The sequence below is a fragment of the Atractosteus spatula genome, chromosome 3 (genome assembly GCF_055471065.1).
Source record: "Atractosteus spatula isolate fAtrSpa1 chromosome 3, fAtrSpa1.hap1, whole genome shotgun sequence".
NCBI classification, from domain to species: domain Eukaryota; kingdom Metazoa; phylum Chordata; class Actinopteri; order Semionotiformes; family Lepisosteidae; genus Atractosteus; species Atractosteus spatula.
In genome coordinates, this window is record NC_142708.1 from 72,297,231 (window position 1) to 72,314,131 (window position 16,901).

A 16,901-nucleotide genomic window follows, 5' to 3' on the forward strand; every position below is an offset into this window, starting at 1 on the left:
ATTGAACCCTTCTGCCAGTAATTGCTTTAACACTTAAGGATCAGCAGGAGCGAAGATCTGCAATGATAGAGCTATGGTTGATGAACTCTGGAGCTCTCAGGGGAGAGTCATAAACTGCAAGTCCCCCTGACATGACAGAAAGCGAGATGCACTCCAGCCACCAGGCTCTTCACTATGCTTGTGTTACTTACCCTCTGGGGGTTCTGCCATGGGGGGGCTCAGACAGTACATGTGGTATCCTCTGTCACAGTCATCGCAGAACAGCAGCTGATCCTGCCCAGAGTGGAAGGTAGAGACAGGGAGATTCTGAGAGCTGCAGGTCGTGTCCTACCACTACCGGAGCGAGCTTCTCCAACATCAAATCACAACATCTGCCATGTTTGGATTTATGCCAGCATTATGACATCTACCCTGTTTGGATGATGCTGGCATACTTAACACTGCCTCATACAAGTGACTGTATACCAGAGTTCAGATGGATCAAACCGATGCAGACAATTTCAAACACCAAACTCAGACATCTGGTAAAAACAGTGCAACTGAAACCTGAGACTACAACAGTGGAAGACTACAACTTTGGCCAAGACAACAGGTTCCTCAAAAGCAAGTTTACACAAGACAGCTACTGTTACCAGCTCTGAGCTGTAGCTATTGCGCTGTTCTAAATTGATAAACCACTTCCTTGATACACAGGTCCTAAGATGACCATGTGATCTAGTGAAAAATAGATTGGCTTTCAGGAGGTGAAAACTGTGCTTAACGTATTGTGTGCTTTTACTGAATCATCTTGTGCCCCACCTTGTGCTCCGGATGAGACATCAGAGTCCTGATACCACTGACTGGCCAAAATATTAGACTCTCCAAGTCAAAATAATTCACTTTCTTAGGGGGCAGACAGTTTGCAGCTGGGCTTGTGAAGCACGAAACTGATTTCCATCACCTTCTCTGGATGGAACAATAACCGGAGCTCAATCTCAGCTCAGCCTCATACCCCATTATCCATAATACAAGCTCAGACGAAGGCAATCCTACTGCAGGAATGCGATGGGATAGGGCTTCAGATATTTCAAAAATCAGGAAAAGAACGCATCCATTAGAAAACGTTTGTTTCAAACTTCTGTGGAACAAGTGCTCGCTCTTTTCAGAGACCGCAACATGTTATTCAATGTTGGTTCTTAATATTTTAGCCACTCAGAACGTAACAGCGCAGCAGCAGCTCATGATGTCTAGTTTAAAGTAATATGCTAAATGAAAAATATGATTATAACGGCGTGCAGCATTCAGAATCTTTTTTTCTACTATGATAAGCTCATATGCTAAATACCAATCTGATCAGAGCCTTCGGAGCAGAAAGATGCTTCTCATTATGGTTATTACTGCTACTCACGTCGTTCTCTGAGGTTCCACACAGGCTGCAGGACTTGCACTCAATGCACTGCCAGCGGTAGGTCCGCACAGCGGCAGTCATGTTCACTGTGAACTGCAGGCAGGAGGGGTGACCTGGCAGAGAGAGAGGCACGGTCACTACAGCTGGCAGGTCCCTGCTTGTTCAGACATGTGTTGCTCATGTTTCTGGGGGACATTCAGCCCTGTCGCTCCCGAACGGCGCAGTGCTTCCCTGAGCCGGAGACTCAGGATGTACCTGGCAGTTTTTTAAAACACGTTTCAGAAACAGACTACAGTTTTCTAATGGATGCTTTATTTCCTGATCCTTGCATTCCATTTCTTTTATGCTTAGGTTTATTCTGCATTCGTGGTCTTGATATACCCTTCCAATGTACAAACCATCGGGATACTTTGCATGAATACCATTGTAATTACTGTTATAATCTTGATTATTAATAACTGTGTTTTTTTAGTTTGCTAAAAATTTCACCATCACCCGTTTACACTTAGCTTGTTTCATATATATATATTTTCCATGATTTTCCTAGACACTGACTAGTAATTAGGTATCACCATGCTTTCCCTCTGCTTGACTCCACTATAACAGCACCATTATACATAATGAAGCTTTACAGGCCTGTTCTGCACGAGGAGCAATCCCCGAAATCTTTAGGGGCCAGGTTCACAGCCCTCTTCCTCAAAAGGCGACAACGTGTCAACCAGCACTAAAAGACGTCTTTCGTCTTCGGGATAATTTGAGTTCCAGCTTGCTGCAGGGGGTCGTTGCGATTTTGCTGCTGCTGTTTCTGCCTGATCTGGTACTTGTGGCTTGCGAAGCAGCTCAGAAGCAAATGGTGGAAGAGGGGTCCAGGGGCCCCTTGGCTGAAAGGCATTGATTCAGCACTGGGCCACGACACACATTCACACACTCCTCTTGGCCCCTTCAGGAACTGCTGCAGTTGAGCGTGGTCGATTATGCAAAGCATGCAATTAGAAACGTGGCGATTAAAAAATTCAATCACAGGCCGCAACACCCAAATGAAGTGTCGTCTCCTGGCTGTTTCCCCTGTACTGAACACCTACTGCCAGCAGAGTGTTTCAGTCACTGCACGGTTAATATTGCTTGTCAACAGGCATGATCTTGAAAGTGTACCTCTGTAATTAGCCACCTGTCTTCTACTCCTTTTATATAACGTGTTTAGAAAGACAGCTTGTCAGAAGAAGAGTTAAAAGAGCACAATTAACAACCTACACCAGAAAGATGCGAATGTTAACAGCAGCACAACCCATTTTAGGACAAAACTGTGGAGTTCTCACACAGCCATAAAGAGTTCCCTTAGGACTGCCACAGGATCTGCATCTTGATAATTTGTTACTATTCAGACTTAGCTGGTGCATTTATTTCAGACTTTACTGATGGAGCTTATTTTGTTCCTAACAGGAAGAGTCTTTGTTACTTCAATTTTTAAATATTTATCAGTGTTGACTCCACAGTCCCTGCTATACCCACATGGACGTTTGGAAGGATGTTATACATATCAGTCTAGAGTGAAACAGATATATAACCAACACACACCATTTTGTTATATTGGGTTCTGGGAAAGTCTCCACCTAAGAAGTACAGCACAGGCAGCTGAAGCTCCATCTGTCGATCCACCCGCAGAGCAGGGAGAGAACAAGTGGCCACACTGTGCTCTTCCCTGCACCTCCTGCCTGCCAGCCTGCCTGGGTCTGTGCCACACTCACCTGTAGGCCTTAAATCTGTCCTAAAACATGCTATACTGTATATTGAAACAAAATGTAAGTGGCTTTGATTCCTTGCCTCTCATCTCTAGCCTGGCCACAAATGTGGGAGGCGCGCAGGTGGGTGAGGGTGTGTGTGGCCGATGGGATGGGTTCAGGCTTACCTGATCGCCCACAGTCAGCACAGGAAATCAGATCCTCCGGGCAGCCTGTCTTCTTAGAGCCGCCCAAGCAGAAATCACAATAGCCGTTGGGAATGACTGATCCATCAGGGGCTTTCTTGGCTGGAAAAGAATTTCGGGCAACTCTGAACAATCAAGGAGAGCAACGAGATCTCGTGAAAGAGGGACTTTTCAAGGGACCAATTCATAGATTTAAGCCTCCTACTGACAATGACAAAAAGGGAAGAAATCACCTTCTGTACTTGTGATGCAATTGCAGATCTTTCATTTCCCATTTGAGCTCTATGAATTGTCAACAGATTGCTGCTGCAACCCAAGCTCCCCACCCAAGGAGAAAGGAAGCCGTGTTACATAAAGTCATTGCATTCTACCCCTTTGGACCTCTCGTTATAGTGCAGGGTGGATGTAATGCATTCCACTGAATATTCTCTATCAGTGTAGCTTACCTATGGGACATCACGACTAGCTTTTTACATACAGCAGATTATGTCAACCTGGTCCTGGAGACCCTGCAGGGTTTTCTGTTTCATATTCCAGCTGAGTTCATAATTACTTAATTGGACCACTTGTTATCTTAATTCGTACAAGTTAACAGGTATTGGCTGCTTAGTTGGAAATTTAAAGAAAAAAAAACGTGCAGTTCTGTTACACCTGCTACACAGGAATACGACTGGACTACCTGATTCACTTCAGAGACAGCTGGTATAAAAACAGAGTGCAAAACTGAACTCTTTGCCCTAGGATCTTCCAAACAGTGGGGAGAGAGATAATATCAGATTATCTCCAGCCAGATTCAAAACCAGATCACAGCACAAGTAAATCCCTTCCCGTGTTCGTGTTTTGGTAAAATTAAGAACATGTAATAAAAGAGAATCCTGCACTAAATAAAACAGCAGCAACAGAATCAATCAATCAATCCCTATACCAATACCAACTTCACCCAGTCATCTTGCTGCAGGATCCTGGCACTTCTGCCTAGTTAACTGGCCATTTACTGACAAATGACATTAATTATATAATTAAATGATTGGATATAATTAAGGGCTGTAAAAAAGGGTCTGAAAAGGCTGGTATTTGACTTGCCTTGTGCTTGGCTATATTAGTACAGATTGCAGAGTTGACAAGCAGGGTGATAATGACCGTGATGGTTTAGCTATTGTATTTATCAAGCAAAATGAATCTATCTCAGATCTTCTGGGATAAATGTCTCAATGTACACATGAAAGACTTGAACTACATACAGAACAGCATGGAGTTAGATTTTGGCATGTGCCCAGGAGTTGCATAGTTTTGAGCTGTTTGCCACATGTTGTGTAAATGTATTTAACTCTTCCCAGGGATGTAGCTGCTGCTCTTTTTATAATAATAATAGGCATTTCGCTGAGTATTTCTTAGTGGTCCTGCAACACAATTTCTGATTGCATATCTGTCATTTTTTCTTTTTAGACGTTTTTCATAAAATGAGTCAGCAGCCAAGCTGAATGCAGAGGTCTTTTCAAATCCTGGTGCCAGGTGGCGAGGAGGGAAAGAATTAAGCACTGCACCAATCATTCATATTGATCTATTAATGATTTTTTTTTTGTAAATGGTGCCACATAGTTTCTAAATTATTTATGACGTATTAGCTAAGGATGACCCTGTACTGTAAGTGCTTAGCAAGCTATTAACACTCAGGTAAAATTAACTGCTTATTTACATGCAATTAATCATTAGCATAGGTCAGCTTCTACCAGGCTATTAACACTCTATTAACGAGTGACGGGTCACAGAGAATTTGTAATTGGAACATGCCACCCCTAATCTGGAGTATTACCCTTCCAGTACACAGACTGGAAAGACAGGTGGTTACCACACAGTTGAGGGGCCCTGTCACCTGTACAAATGTAGTTGAATGCCCTGGTTGTCAGTACGAAACGCAAGCCACACCTACCTGGAGAAACATCAGGTGGCATGCTTTCATATTCTGTTTCTCTGTTTCTCACAGTTATACATCGCATTTGCCATGCAGCTGCCAACATTACTGACCGTCACTGATGTCTGTGGACTTGTTTACGCATAACAGCAATTATGTATCACACAGCACAGTGCAAAAGTGCCTGGAAACGCAGGGAACTATGGAAGACACAGCAAAACCAAACTTCAGCTACAACGCAGTCACTTTGTGGTTGATCACACACACACACACACACACACACACACACACACCTTACATGTGTCAAGACAGTAACCCATCAGAAAACGCCACACTAATCCGTGGATATCCTGCTGCTCAGTAATCTGGTCTATAATTTGTCATGGTGCGACGCTGCTCTAATGTCAGTTTCTAATCCCCAACTTGCTTTGTGGATTGCTGTGGGGTGCGTCTGTGGGTGAGAGTAGCAGTTCTCCAGATGCCCAGTTGATAATCCCTTGAAAAACCGAGCAGCCTGCTCCTTTTGTCCAGGGGTTTCAAAATCAGTTCCCGGAAGACATCAAGGTCCTTCCACTCTCTATGCCTCTTTAACCTTTGCCTGATTACAGGGTTTCACATTTTTTTCTATTTTCCAACTCAATCCCTCTCTTTTAACGGTAATTAACAGCTAGTGAGATCCAATATTATTAGAAACTATTTATCTCTGTGTTCATCTTTCTTTAATTATTAACCGTAATGACTTTGAACATATTGTATTTTTGTGCTGTTGAGAAGAGCAATTGCATTGTTAATCGACTGGCAAAAATAAATGCACGGCCATATACAGACATGAAAGAATTCGAGGCTGAACTGGAGAACTGCAGGTATGAAATGCAGGTGGCTTCTGGGATTAAACATCAGCATCACCTGTGAATTGAGGGACTGAAAAGATAGAACACTCAGCTGCTGAGATCTTCAGAATGAGGAAACTGTTGTTTTCGCTTATTCGGCTTGTTTAATTATTAGTGGGGCTTTAGGGCTTTTAAGTGGGAAAGAATTGCTTTTGGTATCTTTAAAAGGACACTGCATGGCCAAAAATAAATGAAAAACAGAGAATCCTGTTTACTTCGGACATTCCACTTTCGGAATAGACCTTGAACAGGTATAATATTCCAGTTACTATAGACTTATAGTAGAGAATCATTTAGACCCTTCTTATTTTTTCTTGTTCTTATTGAATAGTTTCACTATCACCATTATCACCACAGATACTGTACTTGACATGGTTAAAACGTTAGAAGAAAGCATCATAAAAACATATTTTTTATTAATGTTTTATAATGCACAACCTAGGCCAGAAACACTCCAAGGGTGTGAGCTACACAATCCAAAAGCTGTTTTGCTTTTCTCTTTGTCGTGTTTATCATGTTGAGTGTGAGACTTGCACTTGCGTGTTTTCTATAAGCATCTAGCCTGCCCCAGTGTGCCATACAAGAGAGCAAACTACCTTGAGAAATCCCTCCCTATTTCTTATTTTTTTAATTTAGTCTGATCCCAGTGAGTTGCTGTGCTTTCGTTTATCCCTCTGGGGATAAAGCGCACACACACACATTTTTAATCAGAAGCTCAAGGTGGAGAATTGTGTTTTGCGTTAATCTTTTTCTGTGCTGGCAGCACAACTGCTCAGAGCAGTTGATCACTTTTCATGCAAACACTTCAATAATAAAAATAATTGAAAAAGAGTTCTGGAGAAATGCCAAATTCAGACTACTTTTGTTGCTGTATGCAGGGGGAAACTTGCCATTGTGAGCTCTGAATTACTCCATTTAGCTGTTTGCTTAGCTGTTCATGAGGGGGAATAAGAAAGGGTTTCAAGGTAGTTAAATATGGCCACTGTCCATAGAAAGGGAGATCATGTACAGCCAGGTCAGGTAGAGGACCTTTGGCAATAACAGGTACAATGACACCCCCTGTTCAATGCTACCCTTTATCCTTGTCTCCCTCTCCCCCTCTTTCCACCCATCCAATTACTGGGAGAATCCAGAGCCGAAATTCCACACCTCACTGCTTCCTAAGCCATCGGTGTTTGCAAAAGAGGCACACTTCACTTATCTTTCCCCTGAACGAGACTCCTTCTCCCCACTTTTAAGTTAACAGCTTAAAATTAATCCAAAAAACGATACATTCCACCATGGGGGCAATGTCCTACGATGGTTAATTATTTTTTGCAATCATGAGATGTAGACGACACAACGTTAAAAACCAGGCTCCGCGGACGCCAACACCACAGAGGTGGCTGGCTATGGGAATGGCAAATTCCTGAAGCTATTGTTGGCTCGTCTTTCTCAGCACAATTAACTGCACATTGTTGGGGTAATGAGTGGTGTATCCCTGGAATCTGCACTAGGGCCACTGCTAGTTTTTATCAATGATCTTCATTCCCGTATAGTTAGTAAACTAATCAAACCGGCAGATTATCTCAAATTAGGACGATTTAGAAACACTAAAAAGCAGCAAATGAATTTCAACCACATTTAGACAAAATTGAAGACTGGGTGAACTGTCAGATGTTCAATGTAGACGTGTGCAGGGTTCTGCACGCAAGTTGTGAAAAAACTAAATATAACTGGGGCTGACAGAGCTAGAGGAGGCTACTTATGAAAAAGACAAAGGTGTTTATGCTGACACATTATTTACACCTTCTAGATGTGTATAATCAATAAAAACTGCTAAAAAATGTTAAGATCTACAGATAAAAATGTAGAATTCTAATCAAGACATGTTATGTTGAAATTCTACAATTCAGAAGTATAAGAGAAAGTAGTAATATTCATTTAGAATATTGTTTACCTTTTAAGAGCAGAAAACATTGCTGCTCTCAAATCGGTCTAGAGTTGAGCAACCAGATACATTCTGGGACTTAAAGGAATTTCCTACCCTGACAGGCAGAAAGAATCAAACCTTTTTAGCCTTGATCTTAGTCTTCATGAATCCTTGCATTTGCTGTTCAGAGAGTAACTGTGCCGCCTTCACTAAGCACTAAGCTAATCTTGAGAATTCAAGAGCTGACCCCAAAATTATACAAATCTGCTGCAATCCGGGTTTATGTTGTGACTGAAAAAGCAGTTCAAAGGCGACGTGACCTCAATATAAAAAACAGCAGCCATGGCACCGATTTCAAGCCTTGATATTACTGTTCTGTGAATCCAAATTTCAGACCTTCTTCAGATTTGCTTTTAATTTTCTGTTTGCAGCAATGTGTTATATTACAAAACGTTCATCAGCAAAATCAGATACCCCAAACCCTAGTCACAGTTCACACTAGGGGCTGAAATGTCTGTGGCAGGGGTTATTAGAGTCTTTGGTTGAGGATACAATGCAACAGCATAATTATATTTGTGCTCAATTGCTGGTTGTCATTGGACAAAAAAAAGCACTGAAAAAAGATGGCTTTTCTTCATGCACTGCCTTTGTCACTTGAATACAGGCAGAAACATGGAACTCTAGTAGTTTTCAGAGTTCCGGACAACATAGTGAAGGGTCTTGGGTTCAAAACCAGGGTGGGACACTAGCTTGTACTGTTCTGCAGGGTTCTTCATTCAAATGGCTCCAGGAAAATGCCCTGCTATATAAATTGGTCACCAGATACTCGTTGTAAATGAGAACTTGGTTTTAATTGACTTACCTCATTAAAAGAAAGGGATGTTCTAAAACAAGCCATTCGCAACGGGCTAATCTAAATGGTGTTGTTTTGCCTCCACTTACGTTTAGAGCATGTGTCTTTTGGACATAGGGTTCATTTTAAATAAGGTCTAAGATAAGATCATCTCCTTTTATGACAAACCCGAATTACAAAACTAATGATGATCACATGAAGATCAGCCCCAATTCCCCGAATTTATTAAGATGAGGTGCAATGAAAACCATGTGATCCTGCATCCTGGAAATAATATGCATTGTTCCATAGTACAACCATAACGAAAACTATTGTGTCACATAAAGATTCTAAACTTATGGGTGTCAGACCACAGCAGGGATTCTGCTACTCTTCAACTGAGCAGAACAGCAGACAGAAAAACCGCATGACTGCGAGGTGCGGCTTGTATACGACAGGTTAAGGTTACTGCCCACAGAACATCTGAACAGTTCCAGATGAGAGCCAGCTCATTAGGTTTATGATTTATTGACATTCCTACTGCCACAGCTCGTAAAAAAACACTGGAAGAAACAATATTTTATATAGGACCCCCTTCAAAACCCACCATCTCAGAGCACTGCCCTTTGATGGAAAGGTAAGACCTAGAGCAGCAAATCAGTCCTAACCCGCGTAGCTTTAGGGGGAAACCCAAGTGCTCGACGGAAACCCACACCACTGGGTAAATAATCCATCTGAACCCCGAAACTGACAGGCGCCTTAAGTTAGAATCGGACTCGGAGCCCAGTTCCTCGAAGTCAACATGCCCCATTCAAACTCGTTGTGCATTTCTGAAACAAACTGCAAGGGTGACACACTCACACCTACAATTTAGAGTTTCAAGAAACATAAAATGAATCCACACCGCAGGATTTCAAAAAATGTCTTTCTGTTATTCAATGAATGATATTTAAGATTTTTGTATATAAAGAATGCTAAGGATTGAATCTCATTTCAGCTGTAATGAATTTCAGTGTGGTAGTATTGATAAGATTGTTCTTATACTGGAAAATTAAAATATTCGATCTAATGCTTTAATAAAACCAATTCCCCAAAAGTATGATTCAAACTGAGGTGTTAATTGATAAAATTTTATAATTACTTGGCCACTGTGGTACCATTTTTCTTCCATCATATTCTTGCTGTCTTCAACTGTTTTCGATTGCATTTGGATATTTAAGTAGGACTGTCAAGTGCACACCCCCATTTGAATAAAAATCATCTGTTTTAGCGAGCAAACTGCCTGGTCATGTTTAATTCACTGATTCACCAGGATCTTTCAAATAACGCTCTGGGAAGGATGGAGTCCACATCTTAGTGGACATCTGGCCAGTGAGACGAGACAACTGACATCCTTCTCTTTTGCTATGCGGAGAGACAAGCTCATCAAAATGAGGTCCCCAGACTGTCCAAAGTCCTGTCTGACGTTGCTGTATACAGAACCTCTTTTGCCTCAAATGAGAGACGCAGATGTGCAGCAATGCTACAATGTCTGCCCTTTACAATACATAAATAGCTAAAAAAAATACATTACTAAATGAGAAAGTGTCTGGCAGTCTGTCAAAGCAGTAGAGTGTGAAAATATCCACTCGGCAATTCTGTCACCTTACTGTTTAATGAGCAGAGAAAGGCGCAAACAGGAAAGATTTATAGCCGAGAGAGCTTTGCATAATAACTTTTGCAGGCTGCCTAACACCACCCCCCCTCTACCAATTTCACCCTATCCCCTTACCTTGGCAAATGCACAGCACACAGCCCTGAGTCCTGCTATGGATATTGCAGCTTCAGTCCACTGGGACACACACACAGAAACACAGACGTACAGTACAAAGGGAAGCACATGATACACACACACTAACACAGACAGGAAAAAGCAGGCGAAAACTCCGTTAATCAGGCGAAAGCTGGCACAGGCAAAGAAAGACAAGAAACGCAGACATGCAGACAGAAATACATGGTCTTTCTCATCACACACACACACATAAATATAAATAATGTAGAAATAACTTGTTCTAAAAGCTTCTCATTTGATCATCTTCCACCAGAAGCAGCACGTGTTCTCTCATTTGGGTAATCACCTGCATCTGCACGGGGCCACACATTGTACCGAAACAAAGAACACGTATTTCTAGAACCAAGGTCATCTCATTCTCCACGCAGTATGTACTGTAAAACTGCATTCTGAACTGTCGCTTGTTTCATCTGATAAACACTGATGCAATAAAAATGACCCCAAGCACTGAGCCGTGTGTAATTAAATCTGGACATTACATTAAGCACGGCAAGCAGGTGAAGAGCATATACTTCTACACGAATACTCTTAGAGATATAACAACTACTGCTTTGCTGTAACTTAAGGTAGTTAATTCACAAAAAAGGTGCGTTTTCCTGCAAGTAGGATTCTTTGAGGCTTTACTTAAACGAGTTGGATTTAGCGATTAAGCAAGAGGAGAGGAGTTACCCACGCCCATGGTAGAGCATCTCACCTGCCTCTCGTTGGGATTAATGAGGGTCCAAATTGCTTAAGTGATGACCAAACCTGTAAGTGATGAGTGACTCTTCTAAAAATCAACACAAAACACTTCTAACATGAAATGGTATGGGACAGCAACACTTAAAATGGTTAAAAAAAATGGTATGGGGCACCAAAACTGAGTTCAATATATTTGATTTTGACTCATCTATGACTTCCCTTGCTTAGTATATAATGAATTTTGAAGATTTGCAGGACGCTAATCCCATATCAGAACAATTCTTTTGTTCACTGTCTAGTGAAAAGCATAAGAGAGAAAACACATTAACATAGAAAGAAGAGTCTATTAAATAGGCATTATATCTGTGTATTTGCACAGGATTTTTGGCAGACCCGTGCTTTATTATAATGCCTAGAGTGGGGGGATGGAAGTCTGCAATCTGTAGATGGCAAAACGACTTTCTGAAGCTGATCCTCGCTGGGCTGGCTGTTTTTAATACCAAATATCAAATGGTACAGACAGGGATATCACTCATCTGGTCCTCTCACTGACTGGGTAATTGAAATGGTAAATCAAACAGTGATTTTTTTTAACTCATTCTCTTTGCCTCTCTCTCCTGCCTTTAATGAACACTCCCCCACACACATACTTTTTTTTTTCCCCCAGCCCCACTCAATGTACACAACAACATATTCTTTAGGATAAAGATGGCTTGTTGTCATGGCAACGACATTGCTAGGCAACAGAGGTCCTGCTTTGTTGCCGAGCAGCAGCAGTGTACTTAGCAGTATCTTAGCATGCCTGGAAGAGGCCTAGTCTTGGTACATTGGAAATGAACCACCAGCAGGCACAGTCTGGGTATTTGTGAATTGGGGAGTGCCAGCAGAAAGGAATTCTTAAAAGGCTCAAAGGAGAATCTGATATCATCTGGGAATTTAATTTATCATGTGCCGTGTGTGCCATTATGAATCTTCTGTGATTCTCTCTGCTGCTGTTTATTAGACCAGGGATGGACAACTCCTGCCCTCATAGGACAGAATCCTGCAGAGTTTACTTTTCTACCAGAAAATGATTAAGATCTAAAATATAAACTGGAGATAATTCTTCCTATTAAAATCACTTGTGCAATTCATGGCTGGAATGAAAACGGAGAACAAAGACTGCATCTGCCCATCTGTGGTCCAGATCCTGGTCATGCAATCTGACCAGAAAAGCATTACTTTCTTGTTGAGATTCAAATTTCACAACCACAGTTTCTGGAGGTATCTGCCTCAGCTGTCTGAAGACACGTTAAGTGCCTGGTGTCTGAAAAGAAACTATTTCAATCAGTTCCTGGGCTCAGGGGACAGTAGGACAGCAAAACTCCCAGAATCCCCACTTTCTCACTCCAGGATTTGTGACTGTACCTAAGCTATGTCTGCTGAGAGGATCCATTAGTCCTAATTTAAGAACTGACAGGTGCAAATGAAGCCGAGAAACATGGCTGGACAAAAAAAGATCCTATTTTTTTGGTGTCTCAGGCAGATACCAGCACCGCCTAATGACGATGCAGGATGCCTCATTCCTCCCCTGGCTCTGCAGTTACAGGGTGCTTGACTGGGTCCCTTGAGGCTTTATGGGTTTTGCTTCAACCATCACCAGCATCAGAGAACGGGAGTCAAGGGGAAATCTTCCAAACTTAACAAATAATTTGTTTTAGCAGGCCGGCAGGAAGATCCCCTGCAGACCCCTAGCACTCTCAGTGTCTGATACACTGCTCCCCTAGCCTGGATCTGTCACTCATACACTCACTGAGCTCCTGCTCCGATCAGGCCATTTACCAAATTCCAAATTTCAGACATAGGTGGTGGTGCAGGGAGGTGGGATAACACTGACCTCGGCTCGGACCCCCGTCTCATTTTCAAAGGCGCTGCGCAAAGCCAGTTTTTGTGCATGCGTGTGTGCATGCATTTCACATCAGTGACCTCAAAAAAAGCAAATACCCCGGCCTCTGGCTCCTACCCATCCCCTCCCCCTCGACCTTAAAAAAAAAATGCAATGAATTTTAATAAGCTGCTCGTTTTAACCACCAGCTATTCCAGAAGAAAATAATAATAAAAAAAAAATACAATACAAAGCCATCCGCTAGAAAACTCATCTTCAGGCAAAATAATCTGTGTCATTTACCAAACAGATTGGAAAAAAAAATGAGAGAGAAAAGCACATTAGAATTCCATCAAGCTCTTCTGCAATCCGGTGCCCTGCAATCAGAGATGTCGAGCTGCAGAGAAAGTCTGTCTAGACACAAGGAAACAGGGAACACAGCTTTATACATTCAGCTGTCAGTCTTGCTTTTTTAATAACTTATGAATTATGTATAGCTGTGTGTGATTTTTTTTATTATTTGCAGCATGAAATATATTCAACTGCCTCCACTGTGTTTTCAAGCAGGCTGTCTGCGCTTTGGTGATCAGAACATTAACAGTGCAGGGATATTGCTTTTTTCTGAGGCTCTGTTCTCATTTCAGGAGGCAGGATGAGTTCTGTGACACCCTTTGCCTTCCAGAAAGTCTGAAGAGAGGAACAAGCAGATGCACCCAAGAGTGCCACCTGAATATTCCTTGCCCTTCTCCTTTGTTTATTTTCCAGGGCTGGTGAAAGGAGAGATTGCATGCCATATCACAGTCACAAGCCGTACCATATAATATATGCATGAAGCAGGGGTATCTAACACAGAGGTTATTTTATTTTTTAATTTCTCCTTAAACTACAGTTTTCAAGGTGTGAATATTACATATGTTACACAGCATGATGCCCCTCTGACTTTCGAGTCAGACGCTTCCCTTCCCCAGATTTTTAGATGCCTCTTCTGGATTGCTAATTTGCTCATTTGGCTGGGATAGCCAAGCAATGGTAAATCCCCACTCCAGCAAAAACAGCAGCAGGGAGTCGCACAGAACACACAGAATGGCATGAGCAATGGGCGCGCAGGACATAACAATAGATTCATACTCCTTTGATTCCAGCTTCTGATCTCAAACCAGAGCTTCTTTGTTAGGGGTCCTGATGCCCCCTGATATCCGTACAGATACTCTGAGGAGGGCATCCCCACACTGAATAAAGAAAAATTCCAGCTAGAATCCTGTAGGATTTAGCACAAAAATCCCAGCAACTACCTTACGGAACTCAGAGTGGGAATTCCAGGGAAAGAGTCCTGAAGGAAAATAAAAGATTTTATGTGATTTTTCTTCTGGACGGGGGGCAGAAGAAGGTCCTGGACACCATTCCCCCCTCGCATGGCGAGCACAGTATGAAAGCCTTAATGCGACTCACTAATCGGTACAAATGTCTACAACGAAGGCATACTGATGGAGGACCTGTTGGCTGTTGCTTTACTCCAGATCTAAAAACCGAAAGGAAGCACACAATCCTTTCTCTGAAGCTGACCGATTTGCGTTGGACACAGTTACTACGTTGAAGAAGGGCTTGAGGGCAATGGTGCCGTTCTCAACCTGGTCACTCTTCACTCTGTTACTAATGTTGGGGTCACTCTCACGAAAGATCAGGACACCCCAAATAAAGCTCTGCACTGCAGCGGCTAGGCGACCTCAATCTTCAAGGATCACCGTCCAGCTGAGACGCTCAATTACCAGCCGCTCAACGCCCAGGGAAAAGGGTTAAATAGGTCTAATTAAGAATGAAGACAATGACAAGCTCAGCTGGAACTCGCTCCCAGCTGACCCGCGTCGGGGAACGGCAATGTGGGAGCAGCAGGTGTGAGCAGGGACTGCACACGGCGGAGCTGGGGGACTCACGTTTGTGGTTGTTCTTGCGCTGGAAGGGCAGAGTGTGGCGCTCCGAGTCCTCCTCCCCCTCCTCGTCGGCCAGGTGCGTGTGGGTGTAGTGGTAGCTGAGCCCGGGGCGGTTCTTGTAGCGCTTGCCGCAGACTGCACGGGGGCGAGGGGGTGAGGGGAGAGAGCAGCGTCACTCAGGAGGCGGGCAGAGGGAGGCAGCAGAACGGCGCAGCACCTATCTGCCTAGACTGCTCCCCAGACTCATTTGGATCACAGAAAAGCCCCCCAGACTTATTTGGGTCACAGAAAAGGCGGCACGAGACTTTAGAGCTTGAATTTCCAGAGCGCATGTATAGTGGTGTCGGTGCACTACTCGTTCCTCTGTGCCAGGGGTTCCCAGGCCTGCTCCTAGAGGAGCACGTGTGTGCTGGCTTTCATTTCAGCCCAGGTTCAACTGAACTAAAGAGAGGCCTGATTGGAATACCTGCAACTGGGATTTCATCTTACTTCTGAAATACATTCTTTAAAAGGTAACATCAAACCATTTTAAGAGCTGAAGACAGTCAAACAGTTCCTATTATGCCTCTCCTTAAGTCAATTAATACTTCAGTTTTGGAACTGGACAAAAACACAGCAGCTGTGTGGGCCTCTGGAGCCAGAACTGGGACTCCATGCTCTGTGCCCTTCAATTAAAAGTTAAAATGTTCCACTAAGCCACTGAGTTTTTTTTGTATAGTCTGCAATACTGTAGGTTTCACTTAAATTATCTAGTTTTTAGGCTTATTTTGCAACAGCTACGATATAGGAGTAGAACCAAACAGTGGACTTTAGTAGGACATTAGTTTTGTGAAGTCTCAGATCTGAAAGCAATCCGAGACCATTTTTCTATAGATCAGTCTGGATGCGTATGCTAACATCACGTCTCAGGGCATCCCATGTTAATATGGATGTGCACCTTGCCTGCCATGTATTTAAATTATTTGCAGAGACAATTGGTAAACGTCTTGCCCCCCGATGAAGAGTTTTTAAAACATGCAGATATAAGAGTTGAAGCTCCTCTAAAGGCGCGATACCCAATCAGCACACAGACTTGCTGAGACTTACTGTCACACACGTAGGGCTTGTCCCTGTCCTCCAGCGAGGCAGGCTCTTGCCTTTTCCTCATTCCTCCAATGCCATAGGCCTGCAGAGGAGACACATGCAATTAGCTCAGGACAAGGAAACATGCACCAGGGAAGCACTAACACCAAACAGCAGCAACACCCACACCCCATCTTGGAGAGCGATGCTCTTGCAGGATTAATATGCAAACTGAAAAGCCTGCATCTGTACAACCTCAAAGCATCAAAGATCCACAGAGCATTAAAACGGGAGGGAATCTACCAACAGCACAGTTTCCCCTGGTCACCATGTTAGGTCGGGATCTCTGTTCCCGAAGGAAAAATGTTTAGTAGCCAGAAGCTGCCTGAATTCCTTCGAATTCCTCCTCTAGCCAGCTACCAGGCCCAAGATCATATAGCTCCTGAAATCTGACAAGATAAAGCTTCAAGATGGCAAAGCTGCTGGCAAACGCACTCCTAACAGAAACTTGTTCTTTACATTTTCTTCTTATGGTTGGAGACATGCCTTCTATCTGATCCTTGATGGCAGATTTTACTTGGATTGCGATGTGGGGCTGCTGTTGGGCGCTGCAAACAGAGGTACAGTAATCGGGGTGGGAGAGCGCACTGCGCTGGTGTTGGGTCAGTTTCACACACT

General features: G+C 43.0%; 1 protein-coding gene across 1 annotated transcript in view; it reads right to left on the reverse strand.

Moving 5' to 3' along the window:
- dpf1 (double PHD fingers 1) overlaps positions 1-16,901 on the reverse strand; it is a 34,200-nt gene that overhangs the window by 1,974 nt on the left and 15,325 nt on the right. The window contains exons 7-11 of the mRNA XM_088911752.1: positions 16,248-16,326; positions 15,165-15,296; positions 3,294-3,413; positions 1,388-1,500; positions 192-273 (exon numbers count right to left, since the gene is read on the reverse strand). Of these exons, the coding sequence (XP_088767878.1) occupies positions 192-273; positions 1,388-1,500; positions 3,294-3,413; positions 15,165-15,296; positions 16,248-16,326 (526 nt within the window). The remainder of the gene's footprint in view (positions 1-191; positions 274-1,387; positions 1,501-3,293; positions 3,414-15,164; positions 15,297-16,247; positions 16,327-16,901) is intronic.